Source organism: Manis pentadactyla, chromosome 11 (assembly GCF_030020395.1).
Source record: "Manis pentadactyla isolate mManPen7 chromosome 11, mManPen7.hap1, whole genome shotgun sequence".
NCBI lineage: Eukaryota > Metazoa > Chordata > Mammalia > Pholidota > Manidae > Manis > Manis pentadactyla.
Window position 1 is genome coordinate 10896285 of NC_080029.1, and position 14635 is coordinate 10910919.

Consider the following 14635-nt stretch of genomic DNA (forward strand, 5'->3'; position numbering starts at 1 on the left):
TGAAGTGTCACTAGTTTCCAAAATGCAGGTCATCTCTAACTAACTAGATTTCAGTCTTAGTTAAAAATAAAGGTGAGAAGTAGTTTCTATTAGTGTGAGAGATAGAAATGTTCTAAGTATGCATAGAACTGTGTTGTAAAGTTACCTCAAACATGAGGGATGGGGGAACTTTCTGTAACAGTTAGAGTTCATGTTTCAAGAGTGTTCAGCAGAAATAGGAAGAAAAGAATTAAAGTCATGGTTCAGAGAGAGTGCATCACAGTGCATCAGAATAAGAAAGGAATAACTTTAACCCCCAGAATAACCTTTCAAAATGATAATTTTTTTTGGTATCATTAATATACAATTACACGAGCAACACTGTGGTTACTAGATTTTATCCATCACTAAAGGGACAGATTTCCATCACACCTCATCTGTCCTTGCTGCATTCACAGACAGGCAGGGAGCTGTGGGGTCCAAAAGTGGCCCTGTCCCCCTCAACCAGCCCTCTTTCTTATCAGGAGCTGAAGAATATGTCAACTGACACCATGGGGGCAAATCAAACACAGCAGGAACCATTCATAGAATCAGGCGCTGCCATCACCTACAGGAAAGGCATCAACAGATGAAGTGATGGAAATGAGAAAAGTGGTGCAGGGTAGAGATTACAAAGTTCAGGGAGGCTATTGTCAGAGCTGCTCTTGACAAGAAGCAGAGGGGTGAGGCAGCCGCCACATGAAGCAGTTTGAGGAGCTGACAGGAAGCTCCCTGACCTCCGCAAAAAAAAATGTGCCCCAAGCCTGTTAGAGGTGCCACCACCACACACTCTTATTTGGGGTTTCAGTGTCCGCAAAGCCACATTTGTAATTCTTCTGGCAACAGTCCTTTTTATAGTCTGAGTAGTTCGGTCTGCCCTTACCATTATTAGAAGCCCTGTTCTAGCTGAGAGGCTCACTGGACCCTTCTTTGTATGTCTCTGAGCTTTTAGCAAAGGATCATACGGTCATTCAGCATACTTCTGATTTGATTTTTATCCTAAGGCTATCTCCAAATTAACTTTCACATAAAATGTAGTGTTTATTAAAAGAGAAGTAAAAATGTGCTGATGTGATGAGGTTCATTCCTAAAAATAACTGTCCTATAAAAAATAACCTGCTCTGGGTGTCGGGTGCATCAGGTACACCACCAAAGCCAGGGCACGCCGACTGGGGAAGTGAAACTGTTTCTCTCCAGCTTGTGTCCAGATCACCTTTCACCTTTCGATAGAGCTTATAAATACGTGAACATCTCTGGGGATCCAATACCATAAACTGTTATGAACTCAGAGCTTGGTGAAGATTCAAGAACCCTCCCAGACGGATGTCTTGAGAAGGCAGAAGAAAGAAGAAGGCAAGCACAAAACTCTGCACCAAAACCCTGGCGATGTACTGAACTGCCTATCAGAACAGACATTTCAAAATGAGGCTTTCTGTTCCATTTTGATTTTAGCACAATGCTTTGGAGACTAGTGCTGGAAAATCTCATTTTCTGAACAGGACTCAGGCCAAGAAATCATAAAAGCAAGTTGAAAACTTCTCTAACCTTTTTTTTCTTTTTATAAGTTTTTAAAAATGATTTGCTAAACAACAGTGTTTCTTCAGCATCTGAACCTCATGTCTTCTTCAGCATCCAAGAAAGCCCTGACTTCTCCAAGTGGGGTATTTTTCCTGCTTTGTGCCTTTTCCCTCTTTTTACATACTGAATTACATTCTAGAAACACATGAATCTTTATGGGTTTGGGGCTTCTCCCGCTCCCCCACCAAACCAACACCAGACCACTAGCAGTGTGGTAAATACTGGAGAATTTTCCAAGCACATATTTCTTCTTTTTGGTTATAATTAGTCTTGTTCCTCTGGGATTCCCACTGTCATAAAACCATGGGCTGTGATATGGGATTAGTGGGTAGTCACCAGCTACAGTGAAGTCCTGAAGTTTAAGACCTACAATTTCCCACCCTATTTTCTGGTCATAAATTATTTACATTCTTCCCATATGCAAATTCCTGGCTGGAGGTCCAAGGTCTTCTCATCTATAGTAAGTCCGGCTGCGGCTGAGGCTCTTGGGGTCTGGTTCCTCAGGTACACTTCCATTTGCCTTGAATCCAGATAGGCTGTGGCTGCTTCAACCAAGAGAGTATGGCAGAAGTGACACTTCTATGATTCCTGAGGCCAGGTCATAAAATGACATCAGCTTCCTCACGGGGAAGGCAGTAGAGCACAGAGAAGACAAGCAGTGACTCTACAGCATCTTACTAGGCTGATGGACAGTGACTGTAATGGGGTATGTGGGGGGGACTTGATAATAGGGGGAATCTAGTAACCACAATGTTGCTCATGTGATTGTATATTAATGATACCAAAATAAATTTTTTTAAAAAGACATCAGCTTCCACCTGGCTGCCTTAGAATGTTCTCCTTTCAGAACCTTCCTCATCTGATACTCAAAATTCTACCACAGCCAAGTCACATGGAGAGGCGGTGTGTGAGTCGGTCTCTAGTGAACAGTGCTGGTTAAGCCCGGCCTCCAAGTCCCCCATCCCAGAGCCCAGATGATCTAGGAGCCTCTAGATCTATTCAACTATTCAAGTCTTTCCAGGTGAGGCCCCAAACACCACCAAGCAGGGACAGGGCTGTGAACGGTGCCCTATTCAAATCCCTGACTCACATAATCTGTGAACATAATTAGATGGTTGTTTTATGGGCTACATTTCAGTGATACAGTATCTGGATATACCATAAACTAATCTGGAATATCAACTAAAAGTCTACCTGCTACCATGTGTTACCAATTCTAAATACTATCAACAATAATATACTTTGCCCAAAAATAACCTTTGGTGGGCCAAGTTCTAAGCAATTACTGTGGATCCTACTAACTTTTAATAATACATTTCCAAGTCACAGCCAGTCCTCAACCCTTGTTGACCCAGCTATACATATTCATTTCAAAAGTACACTCAGAGATTTCCCTCCGATTCAGATTCCACGGGACATGGTTTCCAATGCTCACTCCAGCCCCTCTGCTTCACTGATTTGAATTTTAAAACATAAATAAATAACTCCAAGGTGTCTCAGAAAATGACAGAACTGAAATAAATTAAGGTCTATAAAGGAAGAGAATGTTAAAAATTATCTTCTCTGGGTATTAGGCATGTCAGGTATACCACAAAGCCAGGGCACACTGGTTTAGAAAGTAAGATTGTTTCTCACCCTATTCTCTCCAGCCTGTAAAAGATTCTCAAAGAAACAGCCTTAGGATAAAGATCAAATCAAAAGCATGTTGAATGACTGTATGATCCTTTGTTAAAAGTACACAGACATATAAGGTAAGGCCTAGTTGCGCCTCTCAGCTAGAACAGGGCTTCTAATTATTTTAAGAGCAAACTGAACTGCTGAAAGTATAAAAAAGGACTGTCCCAAAAAGAATTATAGATGTGGCTTTGGGGGCACTGAAACCACAATGAGAGTCACTGAAAATGCACGTATTAAAGAAAGTCACACTAGCAAAAGCACTACAAGCTTCGACTAAAGGGAGTGGATATAGTTCAACATGCAAAGAGGTCCACAAGGCCCCAAATTCTACATTCAGGAAGAAGACTGAGAGAGTTCCTCAGCTGCAAGATTGGCCACTTCTTATTGAAAGGGAAGATGTCTCAGACAGTAGAGCAGAGAGCCCAGAAGAACAACGATGGATTAGGTACCTGCTCCCAGGAAGCAAAACCAGATCCTAATTAAGGCACATTCACTGTCTCTGGAGAAAGAGGAACTGTTGACATGTTCAAGCCTGGATGTGCCACAGACCAATGATGGCTCTCAGCTCCCTCTTTCTCTTTTCGAACAGAGGTCTATTGCTGTTTCCCTGTTCTATCTCATCATTTTGTGTTGGGTGGGTAGGGGCAAGATAACTTGCCGTTTCAGTTCACAGGTATCTGGATCAAGAGAATTTGCACCTAAGGAGTTCATCAGTAACCAGACCAGATGCAGACCACAAGATAATGGAATTTAAGACTTTTGGAAATCTTGTAATGTGATGAGAATATTTTGTATATGGATGGAATATAAGTAATTATGTCCAGAGGGTGGATGGTGATAAATATGAGCACAAAATTCTTGGCACAATTTCTATAAAGAGGAACAGTCTATTTCCCCATTCCTTGAATGTGGGCTGGCCCTGGGACTTGCTCTGACCAATGGAAGGCAGCAGAAGGCAGTGCTGTGACATTCCTGAGCCTCAGCCTCAAAGGCCTTGCAGCATCCTCTCTCATTCTCCCAGGACACTGCTGCTATGGGGATAAATCCACCCTAGCCTAATGAGAAGAGGGGGGGCCTGACACTCCAGTCATCCCAAACATTCCAGCCATCCCAGATGAGGCCCCAGACAGGGGACTGAGGCTGTCTGGGACTGCCAGTCCCCAGCCTACCACCAACTGACTTCAAATACATGAGTGAGCCTAGAGGAATTTATCAAAAGAACTACCTGGTTGAGCACAGGCCCTATTGCCAATCCACAGAATTGGGGCCAAATAAACTTGTTATAAGGCACTACATTTTAGGATGGTTTACTGTGTGGCAATAGATAACAGAAACAGCTCTCTAAAGGTATACCCACCCATGACCAACTCCTAAAAAGTTTAAATAACTTGTACATGGTCTTATAGATAGGCAGGGATAGAGCTGGCTAGAACCCAAGTGATCTCAACCAACTAGTCCGAAGTTCTTTGTATGGTACCATACTGCCTTCTCCTATACTTTTCAACAATTACAACAAGGAAAGAAAATGCTAACGGCTTAGGGAAACTGTCATGAAAAGTGGCTAAAGGAAATTTGGAGGTGGAATCTTTAAGTAAAGATGTCACTTAACTTATATATAAATGAATATTTTCCATTTAAAGTCAGTCTAGATATGTTTTTGACAGACTGTATAGTCTGTCATTTACACTCTAAACAACAAACATTTTTGGTTTCAAGATACATCTATTACCAAAGTTAAGTTTCATGTGTTGCACTGCCATTCAAACCTTTTTTTAAAATAGATTTATATCCCAGAATTACATATATGCTTTTATTCCCAATTACTTATCAAAAAAATATTGCATAATATGGGTAAGCAAAAGCAGAAGTGGAAATAGAGACCATTCAGACATAGCGATCTTGCATGCTAAATTATTTCTTTTCCCTCTTCACAAATACACTGACATGTACATACTGGGAAACCATGGTGCAGAAATGAGGCAGATGTCAATGAATGAATTTACATACAAACACAGCAAATCATGCCCCACCACACAGATGGTTTGTTCTTACCTTCTTCTGACATATAGCAGATATTTCAGCTGTAAGGGGAAGGTATACAAAATATCAACAAAGAACAAGCCCATTTTAAATAAGGGCAGCCATGAAGGGGAGTAAAAACAAGCTTAATAAGAACCCTCTAGACTTAGGCAAACCAGATTCTTGCTTGTCTCATAAACTGCCATCTAACTTACGTTTAAGCAGTTAAAAACCCCTGCATGCTGCAAATACTCCACCTATTCTTACAAGTAATTCAACTTTCTCAGTCATAACTTAGAATTCAGATCATGTAAAGCCAAATAACTTTAATCTCACCTCCTCATTGACGGAGAACAAAATTGAGGGTTGTATGACTTCTTCAGGATCACCAGGCTATAAATGGTACAGGCACATCTAGAGCTAATGTCCCTGGATTCCTGTTTACCGCTCTTCCCTTATACTATGACACTGAGTTGATGTGATGTATTTAGAGCTTCAGCATGATGATGATTTACTATATCAGAACTGTGGAAAAAACTTACTGACTCGGATCACCTAGACTTGAACTATCTATTTATATCAGTTCTTGACCAGTGCAAAATCAGCTGCATGCTTATTTAAAAGAAAGCAATTTTTAAACCCAGGATTGGCCAGTTGGAGTGAGGCTGTCAAACTACTTTCTACCTCAGGACTGACTTTAACACATGGAAAACAAGCTCTTTCTAGTAAGCATGCCAATTATTTCCATGAAAATTGGCGCTTGAGAGTACTAGGAAATAATTTTTCCAAGAATATATTAACATTCCCCCTGGAATAGTATGTGCTCAAAACACGAACTAATAAGCCATTACTTCTAATATAGTCTACATTACAATTTATTAAAAGGACCAAAGGTAAATGGCTCCCAAACTCTGCCTGGAAATTATTAATTAGTGGATACTAAATCAATGAAATTTACAACTCATTTTAAAAACTGGCTGTGTCTTAATGGTTATTTACCAGTTCACTATCTTAAGAGTTTTATCTGAACCTGAGGTTAGCGTCACATCTCTAGATAAACAATGAAAAGTTACTATCAATTTTTTTCCCAAGATGAATATCATCTCGAGATGATGGCCAGGATTCAGCAACATATCTGATATTTAAAATGCAGCTTAGAGCCCGATTCTGCATTTTACCTCATAGCCCTGGAAATTCACTAACAAGGTAGCTTGATTTAAGGGGGGAAAATGTTACTTTTATCCACACAAGCCCAAACCTTTTCACAGCTATTCTTACATAAATGTTCAAAATGTCTCTTTGAAAGCTACAGAGGTTGACATTATTGGTCCATTTTATAGACAGAGCGTTCACTAAATTAATATATTTCTTAAGCTTGAGATGACCTAATATTAAAACTTAGGCTACAAAGAAATAGTGTAATTATCATCAAGCAAAAGCCTTAACTTTAAAAAGAAACGTTCACAGAATTTAGATAATAGAGGGTTTTTACATCTCTTTTTATATAAGTCCTTTTATATAAATTCTTTATCATCTACCTCTGAAGTCACATGTCATGTTCCCCCTGGAGACCTGATCTGCACTCAGTATGCCTCCAACGTTTCCACCCTTCAGCCTTTCCTGGTCATTTCAGCCTCCAGTGAGGTGGCTGGGAGACTTGCTTCCCCACCTGCAGAGGAATGCTCTGGCTGGGACCTGCCAACTTAATGGGGCATAGCTTTCAGAACTCTAACAAACTACAAGCATTACAATATCCTCTCTTCGTTCAGATAGATCAGATATGCTTTATCTCCACATTATGAATGGGGAGACTGAGTCACAGAGCCAGTCAATGATTTTCCCTAAAAACACAAAGCTAGCAACAGTGTCAGAAGAAAGACCCATTATTCTATGCTCTCCCCACTGATGTTCCTTGTCCCCTTTCTGACCTGGCACAGCACACATATCACTGGCAACACCTGTTATCTATACAGAAAATCCTTTAAGACATAATTCACCAGGGTTTTAGTCACACAGAATCCTAATTCCAACATCTACCCTTAATGTTGGCAGAGATGATACCTCTTACCTCATTATTAAATGTGTGGGCACATTATAAGCAAGACATTGATATAATGCTTTATATCAATAAGTATTCACAGAATACAATACTTTGGTTACTGTCTTTGTAAAATAAGACCATACAAAAGGAGGCAGATGAACCATGCCATCAGCCGTGACTGGTCATTCATCCTTCCTGAAGGAAACCATACCTTGTGGCAGAAGTACATCAATCAACCATTCACTGTGGTCCCTATAAAGAAAAACGAAATTCATTTTTTAGCTTCTTTGCAATGTTACCTTCCCCATGTATGTTTATAAAACGCATGCTATTGCTAAAAGGGTTTTAATAGAAAGGAAATGCAATAAAGAGCACTATCGTAATAAACATTTAAAATGCCTAATGCATTCCAGCTAAATTATAATATACACATTTCATCATATCCAGTTATCTTTAAATGATACTTTCCAGATGCTAATTAAGCCAACCAAAATACAACATGACTTGCACAAAGCTGAGTGTGATTCTGTGAAACTAAGAAGCAAAGAGTACCCCTATGAGTTGTATGTCATGTTCGAAAACCACAGTTTTCTTAATTTTTCTCTGTGGCCTTTTTCACCGGGTCACTTGAAAATTGGAGCTGCTTTATTAAGTGGAATTGCTTTCTCTTGTCACATGGAGAGAAATATTTTTCAAAGCTGAAATCTTTCAAATGAAAATGTACTATATAGTAAATATCCAATAGACTAACCTTTAAAAAGCAGAGACTAGTGGGAAATGTGGGTAAAAACCAATTTAAGCCCAAGTGATTGCTCTTAGCTTCTCATTATTGCCCTATTTCCTTTTCTTTGAGGACCATTATACTTACCCTGCAATCCGCTGGCTGCATTCTTCACAGAGATACAATGGGGGTGGTTTATCACCCAAAGCTACTGACAGGGAAGGGTCTATACACATCTGAAACACATGAAAAGACGGAATGAACACTCCTGCCCCATATCATGAGCACAAATGTTTCAATAATACAGATTTTCAAAAGCACAGAGGAATAAATATTTTTAGTAAAACCCATTCAACCTATTATTATTTTTCCTGCACTGGCTGATGAGTCCACACTGGATATTTAAATATGGCTTCTGTGGTTTTTCATTTCCCCTGTTATTTGCAATTCAAGTAACAAATAGGATCGGGAAATCCACCTTTCTTCTACAAAGATAAAAAATCATCTTGTTCAATGGCTCCTCAAATTACCTCTATATTATTTGTATGTTAATTCCATCTCTAAACACAGTTCTCTATCTTTAGGAAAGGAAAATATATTACTAAGACTAAAAAGTCATAACTGTTACCAAAATGCTGGTAGTAGAGAATTTTGCTTAAGATATACCTCACTCAGAAAATTTGGCATTGAACCTAACATTGACTAATTCACTTCTCTTACTCTGGAATCTAAGTTCTGCATCAATTATCCAACATTTTATTTTCAGGTATCTTTCTTTTCATACAATGACCTGAAGTTGGTTTAACCCTGCCGTGCCCTGTTCAATTTTGGATTATTTATGGCTGAGTTTCCATTAGCATTAATAAGCACAGAGATGAAAAATGTTAATTTTATAGTTGATCACCTGGATATTTCAAAGTCTGGATGTTTTAAAACAAATGATAAAACATTCAGATGACTAGCTGAATTTTGCATCATTTTAAATTTCTATGACTTACCAGAGTCATTTTGAATTTTATTGCTGCCCTTGAAGAAATAACCAATGCATGCTATAGCTGATTATGCAGTTAATATGCCTAATATACAAATTCTTCTGGAACTTAACTCTGCCTTTTCTTTAGTTGTTTTTACTGATTTGAAGGGGAAAATGAATGGAACTTATAACTCAAACAGCCTGTCATTTAAAGTTAAAATCCTGAGGAATTTCAATGACTAGGGAAACAAGAGTTAGAATTCCTAAATCTAAGTTATTATACGATCAAAATCTGTAAATTACACATTCCCTGATGCTAAAGGCCCAGTGCGAAAATTTTCCTTAAATAAGTTTCATACTTCCTTTCATGCAATGATTAACTGCTTTTTGGTGTGTTAAACCAGGGATTGGCAAAATTTCTGTAAATGGCCAGAGAATAAATATTTTAGGCTTTGTGGGCCATATGTTCTGACTCATTTCTGCTGTTGTAGTATGAATGCAGCCATACACAATACATAACCAAGTGACACAGCTGTGTTCCAATAAAACTTTATTTGTAAAAACAAGCAGCAGGCCATATTTGGCTATGGGCCATAGTTTGACGATTCCTGTATTAAATAATTATCTGAGCTCCGAAGTAATTCATACAGTGATTTTCAAATAGAGTCAAGAAAATCAAAAGCAGAGTGTAATATAAGGCACAATAAATTCCAACATATTTTCATTTTAAATCCTATCACAACTCTTGGCTCTTGCCTAAGAAGTACTTTTTCACAACATATTGCAAGAAAAATAGATAAAACTTTTCTATTTGGCAAATCATTGCTGCCTAGTGGTACAGCTCAGTATCATGGAGTAACCAGCTTTTTGTGAAGATAAATCCGTTTTCCCTGCGTCTTTCCCATGCACCCCATCTAGAACTCTTCAGGATAGTTACTTTGCTCTCATTTCTGATGAGTCATTGAAACCTCTGCCAGGTAAAGATATTTTTTCATCCCACTCAAAAGGAAAATTCCCAGGATGTCAGAACCATAGAGTTATTAGAGATGAGCTAGCTGACCTCTGATGTGTGAAATGAATTATTCATGACCCATCAGATTTGTGGCTTGCAGGGTCAATTCTGTTCTCCTCTGAGGAGGTCAGTTTACACCCATATGATTATGTTCATATCTGAGTACTGCATTAAAGCAATAGTTATTTTCTATTTATAAATACAATGTAAAGGCTTAGGAAAATGGAGAAAAGGACAGAAGAAAATCTAAGTAACTCATTAAGCCCCTATCTCAGTGAATTCACTGGTAACGTTCTGAGGAGCATTACTGGTTGTTTTTCACTATGAGTATGAATATAAATATATACAATATGTAGTTTTTAAACTGACTTGTTATCATACCATAAAATTCCATAATTTCCTTTTCATTGAACATTATTCTGTACATATCTGGACATTGCACACCCTCGACCTGCACATCATATGGTCTCTTCTATGTGGGTTTGGGGGGCACTCAACACTGCACCAGAGCTAGTGTCATGCAAACAGCCCCAGCTCAGCAAGCTTTCACAAGAATGTTACCTTTCTGGGAAGCAGAGTAAAAATACAAAAGGAAGCTCTGTAGGAAAGATCGGGTTCAGAAAGTAAAATCGGGGGGTTAATAAAAATGTTTTGGAACTAAATAGAGGTGGTGGTTGCACAACACTGAGAATATGCTAAATGCCACTGAATTGTTCACTTTCAAATGATTAATGTTACGTGAACTTCACTTTAACGAAAAAATGACAGAGCAGTAGGCTGGTTTGGCTGGTCCTGAAGGACTGACTATAGGGAACAGCCTGCAAGAAAATCAAGACCAGGCCAGAGGGGTGGACTGGGCTGTCTGACTGAAAGACAGGGAAAAAAAATCTAATTTAGGATCATTTCTGTGAGGGAGAGGCCAGAAATCATCAGTAATTAGGAAGTCAGATGATTCCTGAGAATGCAGTCTGACACAAAATTCAAGGAAAAAAATCACTGGAAAAATTAAACAGCAAGAACCTCCTTCCCACTGATGGGAGTGAACCAAAAGAGGGGGGCTGTAATGTAGGAAGGGGAGGAAGGGACAGAAATAGAACCCAAAGCAAGGAAACCGTGCAAGCCTCAACCTCAGAAGACTTAAGATGAAGTCCATGGGTAGCATATGAACTCACATGTGTTTGACTCAAAGTGTCTTTACACCCAGGAAACTCAAATATCTATGGGAGTTCAGAGGAGGGGTGCCTATAACAGAATGGGTGAGGACTGTGCTTCCACTGGCTGGTAACTCTCACCTGCTCTTTCTGAACATAAATTCATTCCATTTGCCTTCATCAAAAGCGGAGATCAAGCACACTAATACAAGGATGCCCCATTAGTAAGATACATCTGGATGACATACTGTTCTGGCACCCCTCTGTCACTTTTGATAGATGGGAAACACACTTTTTGTTCCATTTATATTTATGCTTCTTATATATTATTTTATCTCTTCTGCTGTTTCCATAAAATGATAGTATTATTTTTCTATTATTTGGTAATCTTTACAGGCTTCCTATCCATAGAACCAAGGAGACAAACTCCCATAACACTAGGTTCTAAAAAGCAACTGCGAATGCTAATCACTTGACCTAACTCCCCCTCTGTATAACATTAAAATGAACCCTTGCAAATCCAGACACAAGTCTCTCCAGTCAAGTGTTGTACCCAACAAATATACTGCAAGTAATTTTGTTAAAAGGTGTGATTATTTTTCTTAATATTGAACATCACAGATTCAGAGTTAGAACAGGACAGAACCGGTTTGATGTAGTAGAAAAAGAGTAAGGCTGAGAGTCAAGGCACCTGGTGCTGGCTGTGTGACTTCCAGAAAGGGACTTGACCTCTAAACCACTGTTCCCTCGCTTCTACTATAATTTTCCATGTGTTTTCTATCCAACTACCTCCCAGTCATTTCAGCTAAGTCATATCTGTGATCTTAGCTAAGACAATGTTATCTAGTTTTGTCCTATGACTCTTGAATTCACATAGCCACATACTAGACACTCACAATTTGAAGCATACACATGAAAACAGGGGTAAAGTACATTTTCCTGAGTTTATTAGTTCAGATAGAAGCCAGCTAAGTGTTTCACCAGGGTTACCCTGATAATTAGCTCAGTGCTACGAACTCATTGCCAAACCTGCAGGTTCCACTCTTTGTTGCTTTGTCTTGAAACAATCCACCAAAGAACAGTCAGATGCAGCACGGAAGTGCTTGAGATTCCTGCAGAGCACAGACCTCTGCTTCACAGAGAAGGCAGTGTACTCCATTTCATTCAATAGTTTGCTCCTGATAGTTTGACTACTGATAATACACTAAGGTGACAAGTCTAATGAAACAGTACCTTCACAGCGGGCTTGTTGATTGCGTTGTGGCATTCAGTGTGCTGGCAATGGATGGGATTCCAAGCTGGAAAGCAAAGCACAGCTGGTGAGTTTTCTCATTCACATTATCTGGGTCCCCATAAAAACACAATAGATACTTCACTAGCTTTCTTTTTTCTTTAAAAGAACCACCATCAGAAACCTACCTAAAATAATCATTGTCTTAAATTTGTGACAAACTTTTAAACAGCAAAGATGTCAACTCCATCCATTTTCCCACGGGGAGAAACAAGGACAAACAGTACCATAATAGTATCTCACAATGATACCATTACTAAGTTCTCAAAGGCTTTTCCATCTATGGCTTCATTTGATCCTCCCAAACTCTGTGGGATAGTTAAAGCAGATTATTAACCTCATTTCATATATGAGTAAGTTAAAGTTAAAAATTTTAAGTTACTTGTTATGGTCACAGAATTAGTAAATGACAAGCTGGACTAGAACTAAAATCTCTTGGTTCTGGCCACTGCTCTTTTCACACAGTACACAGTGCTAAACATCCTAGATTTGGGGTACCAGGAATGGTTTCAAATTGATAATAACTGAAACGAATAAGACAACCTTCACCATTCCACTTCCCACCCTAACCCCATCAAATGTGGAACCTGGGAAGATGAGTTTCTTGCCCAAATAAAATGCATCTCTCTTACACACATGATCCATAGAGTAACCTCTGCTAGTTTGCTAACTAAACACCCACCTCCTTAACACAGTATATACACAGAATAAGGACAAGAACCAAGTGCTCTGGGATAGATTTGAACAAGAGTCACAGTAAGTAATTATCATCAACCAGATGATTCTGTAGCCCAGAGCACTTAACAATATTCCATCAAACTATCTATCTATCTATCTATCTATCTATCTATCTATCTATCTATCTATCTATATATATATATATATATAGATGATATGTTTGAAAATAGGACATTCTGCTAAATTGTTATATTCTAATCTTTAGGACTATGATTGGCCTAATTATTAGGCCAAGAATTTGCAGATGAGAGGATTTTCTTAGTTACATATCCAACTTTAATTCAAAAATATTTATTATTAATGATACAGACCTATAAAACATGTAAAAAAATTATATCTAGGAGTGTCTCAACTTCATATTATTAGACCACACATAAGATTATGTGTCTGACTTGGGATTCAGGAAAATATGATCAACAGAGTCACTGACCTTTAAAAATATACAATGGATCTATTTATTTAAAAAGAAGACAAGAAGTCCAGACCAGAAACCACTAGTCTAAAAATATACTATCATACTGATTATAATTCTAGAGAGAGAGAATGAGGAAATGAGTAAGAAATGGATGAATGAATAATTTGAATATAGGCATTCCAGAGCTATACGATTTGTTTCCTATATGTAGAAAAGTCAGGATAAATATAGACAGTAAGAAAAGTTTTCTTGTGTAATTAGAGAAACTTAGAGAAGATGATTGCCTTTAACCAATACAAAAGTTGCAAATACATGAGACATGTGCCCTATTCCTCCAATCCCAAACTCATGACAGACATCACTAATCCATAACAGCATGCCTTTCTGCTTAGTCCAGAACTGGCCTTTGAATCTTTCTCAGCCCTGAGATCCAGGCAGTCACCACTAATCAAAACAGAGCTGACTCAGAAGATGAAATCTGCTTATCATCTCTGAATTCATATATTATGAGAATATTTGTAGATCATCTTATAAATATTAAGAAGTTCTTGACACATACAAATAGAAGCAATATTCAAAATTTATATCAAATGCTTGGCACAGACACAAACAAATCAGAATATGCCATAGCAATAGCACTTGATCAGGCCTCTAAAGTCTCCTGCTCTGCTAGAAATTAATGTTTTATATGTGGATGGTGGGGATATCAAAGAGGTCCTACTCCTCTAATTTTTAATTCCATTTTTACAGAGTGTCATTGAGTTAACAACAGGTTGTAAGATACTTCATTTAAGTTTGCCAAAGTCATACTAAATTTAAGCACACTAAAACTGATTCTTAGATTTTGTTGTGTATCAAAAATCACTTATCAAGGTTTCAAAATATGGTGCCTGGAATCCATGTTAAATCTACTGAATCAAATCTCTGAGGATAGAGTACTTGTAATTGGGTAAAGCACTATAATTAATTCCAATATAAGGAAAATCTATGTATTTTACCAT

The 14635-nt window shown here is 38.3% G+C and overlaps 1 protein-coding gene across 6 annotated transcripts in view; it reads right to left on the bottom strand.

Moving 5' to 3' along the window:
• Positions 1 to 14635, bottom strand: part of UNC79 (unc-79 homolog, NALCN channel complex subunit) — a 249130-nt gene that overhangs the window by 125512 nt on the left and 108983 nt on the right. For all 6 annotated transcript variants that reach the window (XM_036882400.2, XM_036882399.2, XM_036882395.2 and 3 more), the window contains exons 8-11: positions 12424 to 12488; positions 8202 to 8290; positions 7545 to 7585; positions 5326 to 5354 (exon numbers count right to left, since the gene is read on the bottom strand). In XM_036882400.2, coding sequence (XP_036738295.2) covers positions 5326 to 5354; positions 7545 to 7585; positions 8202 to 8290; positions 12424 to 12488 — 224 coding nt within the window. The remainder of the gene's footprint in view (positions 1 to 5325; positions 5355 to 7544; positions 7586 to 8201; positions 8291 to 12423; positions 12489 to 14635) is intronic.